This window comes from Podarcis liolepis (assembly GCF_965112155.1).
Source record: "Podarcis liolepis genome assembly, chromosome: 6".
Classification (NCBI taxonomy): domain Eukaryota; kingdom Metazoa; phylum Chordata; class Lepidosauria; order Squamata; family Lacertidae; genus Podarcis; species Podarcis liolepis.
The window spans coordinates 47,904,613-47,916,638 of NC_139559.1; the positions used below are offsets into that span (position 1 = coordinate 47,904,613).

The following is a 12,026-nucleotide window of genomic DNA, read 5'->3' on the forward strand; positions in this document are numbered from 1 at the left end:
GGGCAAAATGTATCACGCCAGCACTGGCACCTGGTCACTGTGAAAGCAGAATGTTGGGGTAGTTGGGTCAATTCAAGCAAGGCTCTTCTTATCACTGCTGTGTGCAAAGAGCACCCCCATGCGGACCATTTCATACTGACAGTATATTACTAAACTTGGGGAGGGAACTCAGAACACCCGGGAGGAGGAGGAGCTAATATCTTGGGGCTTCTTTCCTGGAATATTCTCATAATGCTTTTTGCAGATGGGCAGAGAGCCTGTGTAATTGTTGTTCATGTAAAGAGATATCTAGGCATTGCACAGCTTTTTGCGGATCAAAGTGTAGAAATGTTTGCTCCTATCTCTTTCTTATATCAACAGACTCAGTTAATGTATAAGTGGGCCGAACCAAAGATCTGCAGCGAGGAGCTCCCCGGTTCTGTGGAATTGCCTGCTTCTGGCGTAAAAACTACATGCCCACCTTGCAATCCTGGTTTTTTCAAGACAAACACCAGTTCCTGTGAGCCCTGCCCATACGGATCATATTCAAATGGGTCTGGTAATGCTGTTCTGTTCTTTCCTTCTTGGCTGGCCAAATTGTCACGTGAATTACTTTCTTTAAAACGTTTCAATGAATAGGGACCTGTGCAGTGTCAGTGGGGATGCATGCAGGGAACCCGAAGTTACTGATTTGGAGTTGATGTTATTTATGCTTACTGCATTCAGAGGTGGCATAAAAAGGAGCCCAGTCTTTGTGTGAGCTCTTCATTTTCCTATTCTTCGTTACTGCTCATAATTCCACATTCTTGCCAATGGCAACAGAGTTGTAAGGTTGAATACAGCTTATGGAACTGGCTGCTTTGTCCTTACACAGATAGCTCCTCTTTGTCACTTACTTGATTAAAAACAGCCACAACAAAAATGCATGATATGACACTCCCCTTCTATCAGGAAATTCATTGGTAATTTGCAGAGGCGGCTACCAGCCTATTCTTAGGGTTTGCTTACCCAACCACTTTTGCAAATGGAAGAATCAATATGCAACGACTCTCCTGGTAAAGGCCTGCAAGGTAATATTATCTTGTGGTAGCAATGTAAGTGTAAGTCCTGGAAAACACCCCCCCCCCCCAGCATATGTCAAGATACCGCAAAATAGTGGCTAGAACTCATCGGGCCACTTTGCCACTTTGATATCAAGTGGGAAAGCTCTGCCCAAGGGGATTTTTCCACCTGAAAAAAGTGTGCAGTATATGTTCAGTATGCATGCGCATGTGCACACCACTGAAGCATGTTGCTGCCAAGCCTGCCTCTGTATAGGTTATTCTCATTCTTTGTTTTAGAAAGGGCTGCTAGCGCCCACCAGCCTCCTAGTGACAGCCTTCCACATGGGAGTTCATTCCTCCTCCCGAGTTTCAGCATTGTAATGTTGCTTCCTTCTGTTCTCAGGTTGCATCAACTGCACCGTTGGGACTGAACCAGCTCTAGGCTTTGAATACAAATGGTGGAACACGCTGCCAGCAAACATGGAGACGACGGTCCTCAGTGGAACCAGTTTTGAATATAAGGGAATGGCAGGTATCTTCATGGGGACATATTAACCCGAGGCGTTGGGGCAGTTCTTGCATGGGTGGGCACTGTCATGTTGTGAGGTCTCTTGCCCCTTCAAGCAGTGGGGAAGTTCACAGCGCAGTGACGCTTGCTCATTCCACTCGTAGTGTCAGATGTTGCCAGATCAAAGAGAGGGGAGACACAGGGCTGCCTGCTTTCAGCGGCCGTCATGCTAAATTGTCTAGTTCTGGCCTCAGGCAACTGGACTTCCCGTGTCTCTGAGAAGTATGTAAGCATTTATAGAGCTGTGTATTTAATGATATCCAGCTGAAGTAATGCCCTTTCACTGCATGGAGATGGTGTTCTGTCTGTTGTTTCAGGGTGGGAAGTAGCTGGTGACTACATCTACACAGCAGCAGGAGCCTCTGACAATGACTTCATGATACTGACACTGGTGATTCCTGGGTTCAGGTGAGTGTGTAGCTGAGCTGGCGATGGCAAGCCTATGCATCCAAAATGCAGTAGGAGCACTGAGTCCAAGCAGTGGGACCTTCTCCCCTTTAAGAGTCTGCTGCTTGCATTACTTCTTCCACTGTGCTCATTAGTGAACAATAACAGAATGAATGAATGAGGGATTGAGTTGGCTTTTCAGTTTAACAAATCCTTGAAACATATATGAGCTCTCAGCAGCTGCCTGATTTTTGCCATGTCCTGGAACCAGCCATTCTTTCAATGTATGCGTGTGACTGGAGTGCTTGATTTTATTGGACCGGCCATCCTCAGATTCTTCAACTGTGTTCCAAACAAGAGGATAAGCTGAGGGAAACATTCAGATTCATGGCTTGCTGAAGTAAGCCTTGCTAACTGAGGTGGTCTGTTTCCAGACATTCCTGCTCCCATCTCCTGTCCTTGCTCTGTTTTCAGCAAGACCTTGAGCAAATAGATACCCCCTGAGTTTTGCTTGCTCTCTTGCAGTTCCCCACAATCGGTGATGGAGGACTCCGAAAGTAAAGAGATTGCAAGAATCACATTCGTCTTTGAAACGATCTGCAGTATGAGTTGTGAGCTTTATTTCATGGTGGTAAGTTGATCCAGCTTCTTCTCTCTCCAAAGTGGATAAGCTTTCTCTTGCTTAGTTTGCCTTGGGGTTTTGTGTTCCCAAGGCACAACAGGCTGTGGAAGGCACATGCCCCTCCTTCCTCTGTAGTTGATGCCTTTAGAAAAAGAGGCAAATATCTTGGCTGTTTCCCAATTCCGGAAACTTTCATCTGAAATCAATATATTCCTATGGGGATATTTTCAAAGGTACAATAGCCCACCTGCATCCTGTAGTTACAGCTCTGTGAGGACTCTGTGTCAAAATGCCACCATGGCAGCGAGAAAAATAAATATAGGTATACCACCTGTTGGTATGTTAAAAAATCAGCATTGTTGATAACATTAATATTATTAATAAAAACAGTGTAAGAACTGGAAAACTATTCTAGGCACATTTTGTTCAGAGATACACTTTGGACAGGTAGCAAGGTCACTCATCATGCACAGTGCAAAATGAAAAAGACTTGTGAAAATGTTAAAATAAATGAGTATTACTGGATTTTGCAAATGATGCTCTGAATTTCCTGTGCTTTCTGACCTGCAGCCCAAATCAGCTTCTCTTAGGCTACAATGGGCGCGAAGGAAAATCCCTCCTAGTCACTATAGCCTCTCTTCCCCAACTTCAGTGTCATCTGTCCTCTTAACTGCTTCCTTCCCACTAATGCCCCCCCTCCTTTTCAGTTGGCTATTCCAAGGCTCTCACAATCTGCCTAGCCTGATTTCCCTGCTTATACTCGTTATGGAAATATCTGTATCTGTAATAATAAATAATTATTTAGGTAGAAAATGTTGCTTGCTCTTTACTCACTAGGCCCCTGCTTTATCTCTGGCAGGGTGTCAATTCCAGAACCAACACACCTGTGGAAACCTGGATTGGCTCGAAAGGAAAGCAATCCTACACCTACATCATTGAAAAGAACGCCACCATGAGCTTCACGTGGGCCTTCCAAAGAACAGCATACCATGAGCCGGTATGGACTATCACTTTCTGGGGAACCTTCTATTCACAGCCAGCTCCTCAGTTATCCTTTTTATGGGGAGTTCCTTGCCAGGAATCAGATATACCCCAGTGTCTTGCTAATCAAAGATGTCCTAGCAAGGAATAGGCATGCTATCCTCATTTGCAGCATCCCACCTTCCCTTTATCAAACGCTTCTACCTCTCCAAGGCCCTATGGACACTTTCTGTGTTTTGTTCTAGGGAAGAAAATACACCAACGATGTTGCCAAGCTGTACTCTATCAATGTGACCAACGTCATCGAAGGCGTAGCGTCATACTGCCGGGTGTGCGCTCTGGAATCCTCGGGCTCGTCCTGTACTTCCTGCCCACACGGCCACTACATTGACAGAAGCTCTGGGGGCTGCTACCCATGTGCAGCAAACACGTACCTGAAAGCTCACCAGCCCTATGGCAGCCAGGCCTGCATCCCTTGTGGCCCCGGCACAAAAAATAACCCGGTAATATTGTCCTCCTTTCTGCCTATCGTTTCTGGCCAATTTGCAATGATCTACACTGTTAGCTAAATAAAAGCGCCCCATTAAGTTTATAAATCATTTAGTTGGCAGAGGGCTATCCATTAAAAGCAGCAGTAGGGCAGTATCAATATATTAGTATTAGTATTAGTATTAGTATTAGTATTAGTATTAGTATTAGTATACCGCCCCTTATCCAAAATTACAGACATGCATGCACAAGAAATTGCATGCAGAAGAAATTGCAGATCTGTTAGCCGGAGAGAGTTTCACTTGAAGTGGCAGGCAAGATCCCACCCAGTCATCAGAGCCCGCCCGCTCACATGGTATGCATGAGGCCAGATCCTTAAAAAAGAAGAAGATATATAACTGAAAACTTTGTCTTAATAAATTTTTGCATTTTTGTTATTGAAAACGTGGAACCTGTAGACTGAAAGGGATTCTTCCCTTACCAAATCATCCCAGAGTTTTGCTTTTTAAAAAACCCCAAGCTTGTCTTTCCTCAGAAATATTAAGTTATTTCCTGCCAAAATGGAAATGGCATTATAACAGCTAAGCGGTTCATCTCCACATATTCTGTTTTGTGTAATTATCCACATGGTTCCCTGGAGGAAATTGGCAAGTGAGATTCCTGTGAACAGAAGCTTATGGGATTCTGGATCACTATAAACCTGGCCAGCTTGAGAATAATCAGCCACATTTGGGCTCCTTCCTCTCAGAGTAAACTTGGGTTTTACATGCTGCTGGAGACGATGACAATTTCTGAGCTCCTCTATGAGGAAATAAATTGACTGTAAAAAAATGTTCTGCTCCCCAGATCCATTCTCTTTGTTACAGTGACTGTCACCTCTCAGTCATCGCGGACGGCAGGACTCTGGAGTATGACTTCTCAGCGCTGTCTAATAGCACCTCCTTTTTGGTGGGGCCCAGTTTTACCACCAAAGGGCTAAAGTATTTTCACCACTTCAACATCAGCCTCTGTGGGAATCATGTAAGTACGTGGCGAGGCTTCTGAGAAGCCCATCCTCTATGCAGGGCCCCAACATGTGAGAGTGGCTTATATGGTACAAATCACTCTTATGTGAAGAGAGTTTCTAGGCACCCATGCTCACCCCGGAGCCGCAGAACGTTTCCTTAGCAGAATCCCATTCTCCTGGCTACTCTAGCTGAACCACCGCAACAAAACAGCTCAAATTCTTGAAGGTCTCTTATCTGTAACTTAAGGGAAACGTTTTACTATCGTGATGCAACTGCCCTTCTCTCCTGTGAAAGGATGGGTGTTAATAGATCCCTGTGCACTGAAAGTGTGTGTGTCACAGTATCATTGATTTATCCCCACTACCAATGACAGCTGGTGACCACACACCCTACCCATGCATACAGAACTCTTTGGAATAGGCTCTTTGTGTGTACATAGAGCTACATAGAGCTTCTCCATGCAAAGCAGGGTCCGTTTATCCCAGACTCCTCACCCCTGTTATATGTGAGAGCTCTACGCACATACATTGATACACAAATAGACGCCCTTCCAACATGCATGGGTAATGGAAAATGCGGTGATCAGAGGCGCTGGTGCTAGGCTTTGAAACCCTCCTCGTGCTTTCAGTGCAATAGGGTGGGTTCATCTGAGTCCTCTTACTATGGTTCCTTTAAAAAGAACTTCAGGTTTTATAAAGACAAGGATCCAGCCAACTCTCTCTCTCCCCCTTTGCAATTCTCTGAAGGGAAGGAAAATGGCAACCTGCACGGATAACGTCACAGACATGCACATCCTGGGCAAAGAGACAGAGTTCTCCAAATCAACTTCCTCCTATGTATGCCAGTCCATCATTGTCCCCTCTGATGTGATGGCTTACAAATCAGTGGTGTCTTCCCAACCCGTGAGCCTGGCAGACCGCTTTGTAGGTGAGAATTGCAGGGAGCATAAGTCTGTGCTTTGAACAGAGGACTCTGGTTGCTGTTTGATAGAGGCTTTTGGGGGAGTTGCATGTGCTGATTCAGGTGACAGGAACATCCCTGATTATGCCTTCTAGATAAGTCATAGAATCATAGAGCTGGAAGGTACCCAAAGGGTTGTCTAGCTCAACTCCCTGCAAAGCAGGAATTACAGCTAAGGAATCCCTGGCAGATGGCCATCCCACATCTGTTTAAAAACCTCCAATGAAGGAGAGTCCATCATGTTCCAAGGGAGTCCATTCCACTGTCAAACAACTGAATGGAAAAGTAGTGAGTTCAGTGTGGCTCCTTCATCTAAAACAAAGTCAACTTTGATGAAAACCCTACACTACTCAGTGCCACTAAACTTTAGTTCCCCACTCCTCATCTGTGTTTTTTGCTTTCTGTCCAGGTCCCAGGAAAGCAAAGGAGGGAAAGTCATAGCAATTTCCCAATTTTTGCTGCTTCTTTTTTTTAAAAAAAGTATATAGCTAGAGAAATACTTCTCCTTTTTTTTGCACTGGGTTCTGTTCTACCTCAAATCACTGGCACCACCTCCAGGCCCATAAAATAAAGTATATTTTATTTCCAGGAATTGGCAATCTACTTTTATTTTATATATTGTCATTTTATTTTTATTTTTTTCAAGACCTGGCAATCCAATAGCTAAACCTGGGTCACTCACACACACTAACAGAGCCTAACCAAAGGCACAACAGGCCTCACTTGTTTCTCTGACCCTGATCAGCATTTGTGAGGAAAGCAATGAACAAGGCAAGCCTGTTTTCTGGAAGCAGTGAAGAGAGAATTGAAATTGGATTCTCCTCTGTGAAGCTCTTTAGCACAGTCAGTTTTGGGAGAGGGGTGGTCCTGGGAACGTCCACTGTCTTCTCAGTGCACTGTCCTTCTCACTGGTTTGCTTCTAACTTGTAGGAGTAACAAGGGAGACCACTCTGGACAACATCACTTCTTTTCCTGACTATTTCCCTGCAGAGAATGTGGGCTTACCGGATGTGATATTTTTTTACAGGTAAGCTACAAGCCTGCCAAACATAGGTGAAGGCAGTTTTAGCAGTTTTCTTCTGTGGAAAACTCTGGGTTATTCATGTGTCTTGGAACATTTTTTAGTATTTCAGCATCACAGGGAATTGGGGGGCTTTGGCATTCTGGAACCCTCCAAAGAGGATTGAACAAACTCATGAAGGGATAAAGCTATCAATGGCTACTAGTTGTGATGGCTGTGCTCTGCCTCCACAATCAGAGATAGTAGTGCTTTTGAATACCAGTTTCTAGAAACCGCAGGAGGAGAGAGTGCTCTTGTGTCAAATCATTCTCTGGAAGGTCCTGGGTTCTGCTGCTTCTTGCTTGCTCATGAGGTACACAGTTCATGAGGTACACAGTGATGATTTGCACGTGAACCAGTCACAGTATTACTGCTGTTACCAGCAGGAGTGGCTTTGATTCTGCAGAACCAGTTTGGCATCTTTTCTCCCCGCCTTCATCTCAGCTCGTCTCTAGCCTCTGGCAGGTGGGACTTGAATGTGTGAGAAGGAAGTTGGATCATTTTTTGGATGCTACTTTTCAGTGCATTCCTATGCTTAATTTGAAGGAACTTTTCAAGAAATCTTTAGTATTCCCATACCCTGGGAAAATCTATCCTTGTGATTTGTCCTTCCTTTTCCTTGGGCCAGATTTCCTCTTTTAGTGCCATTTGTACAGCTGTGCAGCAGTCCTTTGTATGAAAAAGAAAAATGATACAGTACACGTGTCTTAAGCGTTTCCCACTTTTTAAAAGTATGAAAACATGCTAGAAACAAGGGAGATACAGCATTGCGTTGCCCCCGAGTGACAGCTGTATTAGTGAGGAATGCTAGTACCGTGAAGCCTTGTAAAGGACAGGGCCTTCAGCTTTAGCAGGGATTTCATAACATGCATATATGTTGCAGATCCAGTGATGTGACTCAGACTTGTAGTGCTGGGAGAGCTACTGCCATTAGAGTGAGATGTGATCCTCTAAAACCCCACTCTGGAGTGCTCTCTGTGCCGAGGTAAGTTCAAAGGTTAGTCAGTCTCAATAGCAGGTGCGCCCTGTTAAAACTACATTCTCCTCCAAACTCTACAGTGGGGCAAAAACTGGAAAAACTGGTGGAGAAAAAATATGTAAATAAATGCTCTCGATGCTGTAAAAATAGTCACACTGAGAACAGCACTTACTTTCGTATTGGGTGCACTCGCTTCCAATTCCAGTTGTAATTTATATTTCAGTTTTGTCCACTCCTATGTTTCAAGCTGGCTGCTCATCTTGTTTATGCATTTTAATAGTTGCTTTTTTAAATGAGAACTAAGGAATAATGATTTAACAAAGACTGTAGCTCAGTGGTAGAGCATCTGCTTTGCATGCCGAAGGTCTCTAGTTCAGTCCCCGGCATCTCCTGATAGGGCTGAGAATGTCCCGTCTGAAATCCTGGAGAGCCTCTTCCACTACACTTGATCTTAGCCAAAAGGCCGAGAAGCGATCTGGAGAGCCTCTTCCAGACAACATAAACAATACTGAGTAGCTGGAGGTCAGACATGGCATAGGGTAGCTTCCTGTGTTCACAACCCTTCTAAAGGCAAAACTAAAAGATGCATAAAAGCATCTCCACTGCTTAAAGCTTTCTCCCCCCCCCCCCCAATAGTAGCTATAACAGTTCCAGTCTGGGTCAGGCCTATAGCACAAGATGAAGTTGTGTTAACATTGACCCTTTCCACTCTGCACCATTCCCCCAGTGGTGCTACCCCCCCCCAATAAAAGGCTGCTGTTCCTGATGCAGGGGAAATAGAAATGTGCATATGATTTTCCTGCTGTGGAGTTATTTTCATTGGAAAAATGATACGGGGAGGAATACTAAAACTACTTTATTGTGCTGCACTATAGTCCCAGTCTGGTTTGGGAGGTGTAGCTATTTTTTTGGCAAAAAGTGTAAAGACACCAAGTTGCATTCATATGCCACCAACTTTATATGACGTTTATCACTGTGACACACTTCTGGAACCCAGTTCAGTCTCATTTACATTTACAGACCTAACCTATCGGCATAAGCTTTGCCATATCCGTTCCTTCACATACCAACACAACTTCTTTACCTCTTTAAAATGCAGAGGTCTATTGGGTATAGTCAGAGTATAATGGTGGTAACAATTAAGCCTATCATAACCTTGCAGGGTTTAAATTCTTTCATGAATGTCACAGGTCTCCAAGAGGCCTGTGTAACTCAGATACAGGAAATGCTTAAGACCTATTGACAGCTATGAAAGAAATAGCATTTACAGCAAGAACAAGTGTTCCATGCAGCAGAGTTCATGCGCTACGTACATGAGGCATGGCTTTGGTTCCCTGGAGTCACTTTCATGGCAGGTCTGGGACAAGGTAATGTCTTGAGACCCACAACAGCTAGGTCATGAGGTGAGCCACTGATTAGACTCCATTTCAGATGGCACTTTATAATTTTTCAAACAGCAAGTGCCCTGAAGGAACCTGTGACGGATGCACTTTCCATTTCCTGTGGGAGACCGTTGAAGCCTGCCCCCTCTGTTCTGCAGATGACTACCATGCTATCATCAGCGCCTGTGTTGGAGGGATTCAGGTAGGGACTCAGAATGCCTTCTTTTGAGTTCTTATCTTCAGGGCCTGAGAGCTGCCCATTTTTGTGACTATTATATGAACATTAAAACAAGTCATCAACAGCTACGGCAGCCCAATGATCATTTAGTGAACATGCCCGTTAGGACAGGCAGAGACACTAGATTGAAATAAACATTTTCCCCCCCTGGAGTTGTCACAAAACCATACTTGTCTGATCTTAAACATGCTTACCTGAAGTCAGTTCCACTGATTTCACAACAATAAACCGCTTCAGTAGCAGGTTCAGCAATGATGTACCGATTTATTTTTGTTAAGAGGATTCAAGATCCCTCTAGAGTGGTGGTGGTGGTACAACTATTATTGTTGCTTCGAATCTGTAAGGTGGCATCAACGCTACATTTCTATATTGGTTTCAGTTTATTTCCCTGAAAACCATTTCTAAATGGCTTAGCATAAAATCTCTCCTAAGTGCTACAGGGTAAAACAGAAATGTACAGTAAGACCATCAGCATCAAAAAGAGTACAAAAATGCAACATGAGCTGCGACTGCATGTGATTAAAAGAAGGCAATGCCTGCTTTTCCTTCCACAGAGAACCACGTATGTATGGAGGGAGCCCAAGCTGTGTTCAGGAGGCATTTCGCTCCCAGATCAAAAAGTCAGCATTTGCAAATCCATGGACTTCTGGCTCAAAGTGGGCATCTCGGCGGGGACTTGTGCTGCTATCCTGCTGGCTGCAATGACTTGCTACTTCTGGAAGAAAAACCAGAAGTGAGTAGCTGCTTCTTTTGCTGCCCATTATGCATGCATGCTTGCTGGCTGGCTTACTTGCTTGCTTCATAGCTGCCCAATACCTTTTTCAAGGTTGCCCTTTAAATCAGATGGCAACCTTGAACAGCACAGCAGAAGCAAATAGGTGAGTCTGTGTTCAAAAATAACAAGCTCTTCAATAATATGTCTATCTTTTATACATTGTTACATATCAGTGATAGCATTCTCGCCTTCCCCAGTTTGCCTTCTTATCACCCCATTCTCAACCCTGCCTATTCTTCCATGCCCAAAACGCAAGAAAGACCCACCAAAAACAAACCAGTTTTTATTTTCCAGAAGCGTTAAGTGCATGCAACTTTAACACATTCACAAACAGTGCATCCATTGCCCTGTTCAGTAGCACCTTGTGAAAGCGGTGCAGCTTGTGAAATGAGACTTCTTCATAAGGGCAGTGATATATAGGGGAAGAAACCCCCCCCCACTCTTTACTTGTGGGCAATATGAGACACAGGGCATCAGGTTAGCATTGTGTAGTTACAGGGATGCTGACTGGCTAGGAGTGCCTATGACTTTTCACAAGCCACAGCCCTTTATGAGTCACCCCTTCACCATATTGCTACAAAACTTGCAGATGGATCCTGTGAATTAGTTTCCCAGCATATGCACTAGAAAAAGCTGGTGGCATTACCAGCAAATATTGAGTGGAGTTTGCTGAGCAGTGATCCAATTCCAGCTGTAGTTGTGATGAAACCTCTTCAAAGAAGAGTGTTTCTTACCCATCAGTTTCTCAACAACTACAGGGGATCAGGTCTACTGTTGCTTGAATGTACCTGCTGCCAGTGGATTTATGCTATGATAAGTGTCCCCTTTGGATGCTTACATATGAAAGTATCTGCTGGCAGAGAGGATACTAGTCCCACCACCACTTGAAATAGAAGCCTTCGCAGCTTGCTTATCTGCACCCAGGAAAGAGGTCTCCACTTCCAAGTAGCAGATGGGGCTCTGAAATGCTCGCTGGCAAAGATCAGCAGCTGAATATTCTGAGAAGGGAAACAGAATTGTTTCCTCTTTGGAGAAACTGAAATTCAAGCTCCTTTTGAATTTTCTCCAGGAGGGAAAATATCCCACCTTTGCAGTGCATGCATAGGATTAAGCTAATAAATCCTTTGGATTCTGAATGTGTATGACTGTGCATGCTTGTTGGGGTGTACAAAACATTTCTTTTTCTACCTGTAACAGACAGCTTTCATGTGGCTTGAAGCATGGCTTAGAATCTCCAGATTTTAAAGTGACCCCCCACCCCACAAGTGTCCCATTTTTGGGACTCAAACTCTATTCATCCATCATCTATCTGGCTTTCTCTATGTCTGTCTTATATCTTTGAAGGTTGGAGTATAAATATTCCAAGCTGGTGATGAATTCCAGTGCCAAGGACAGTGAGCTGCCAGCTGCTGACAGTTGTGCCATTATGGAGGGGGAAGATGCAGAGGATGACCTGATATTCACAAGCAAGAATTCTCTCTTTGGCAAAATAAGGGCTTTCACCACAAAGGTAAGGTGCTTTGTGAGGCCCAGCCTGCACATGTAATGCGCCAGCA

The 12,026-nt window shown here is 44.3% G+C and overlaps 1 protein-coding gene across 3 annotated transcripts in view; it reads left to right on the forward strand.

Moving 5' to 3' along the window:
* The window catches only part of ELAPOR1 (endosome-lysosome associated apoptosis and autophagy regulator 1), a 61,238-nt gene that overhangs the window by 42,812 nt on the left and 6,400 nt on the right, over nucleotides 1-12,026 (forward strand). For all 3 annotated transcript variants that reach the window (XM_083509787.1, XM_083509785.1, XM_083509786.1), the window contains exons 9-21: nucleotides 361-538; nucleotides 1,426-1,554; nucleotides 1,908-1,998; nucleotides 2,503-2,608; nucleotides 3,459-3,596; nucleotides 3,826-4,083; nucleotides 4,916-5,089; nucleotides 5,823-6,003; nucleotides 6,967-7,063; nucleotides 7,980-8,081; nucleotides 9,533-9,659; nucleotides 10,250-10,428; nucleotides 11,815-11,980. In XM_083509787.1, the coding sequence (XP_083365913.1) occupies nucleotides 361-538; nucleotides 1,426-1,554; nucleotides 1,908-1,998; nucleotides 2,503-2,608; nucleotides 3,459-3,596; nucleotides 3,826-4,083; nucleotides 4,916-5,089; nucleotides 5,823-6,003; nucleotides 6,967-7,063; nucleotides 7,980-8,081; nucleotides 9,533-9,659; nucleotides 10,250-10,428; nucleotides 11,815-11,980 (1,926 nt within the window). The remainder of the gene's footprint in view (nucleotides 1-360; nucleotides 539-1,425; nucleotides 1,555-1,907; nucleotides 1,999-2,502; nucleotides 2,609-3,458; nucleotides 3,597-3,825; nucleotides 4,084-4,915; nucleotides 5,090-5,822; nucleotides 6,004-6,966; nucleotides 7,064-7,979; nucleotides 8,082-9,532; nucleotides 9,660-10,249; nucleotides 10,429-11,814; nucleotides 11,981-12,026) is intronic.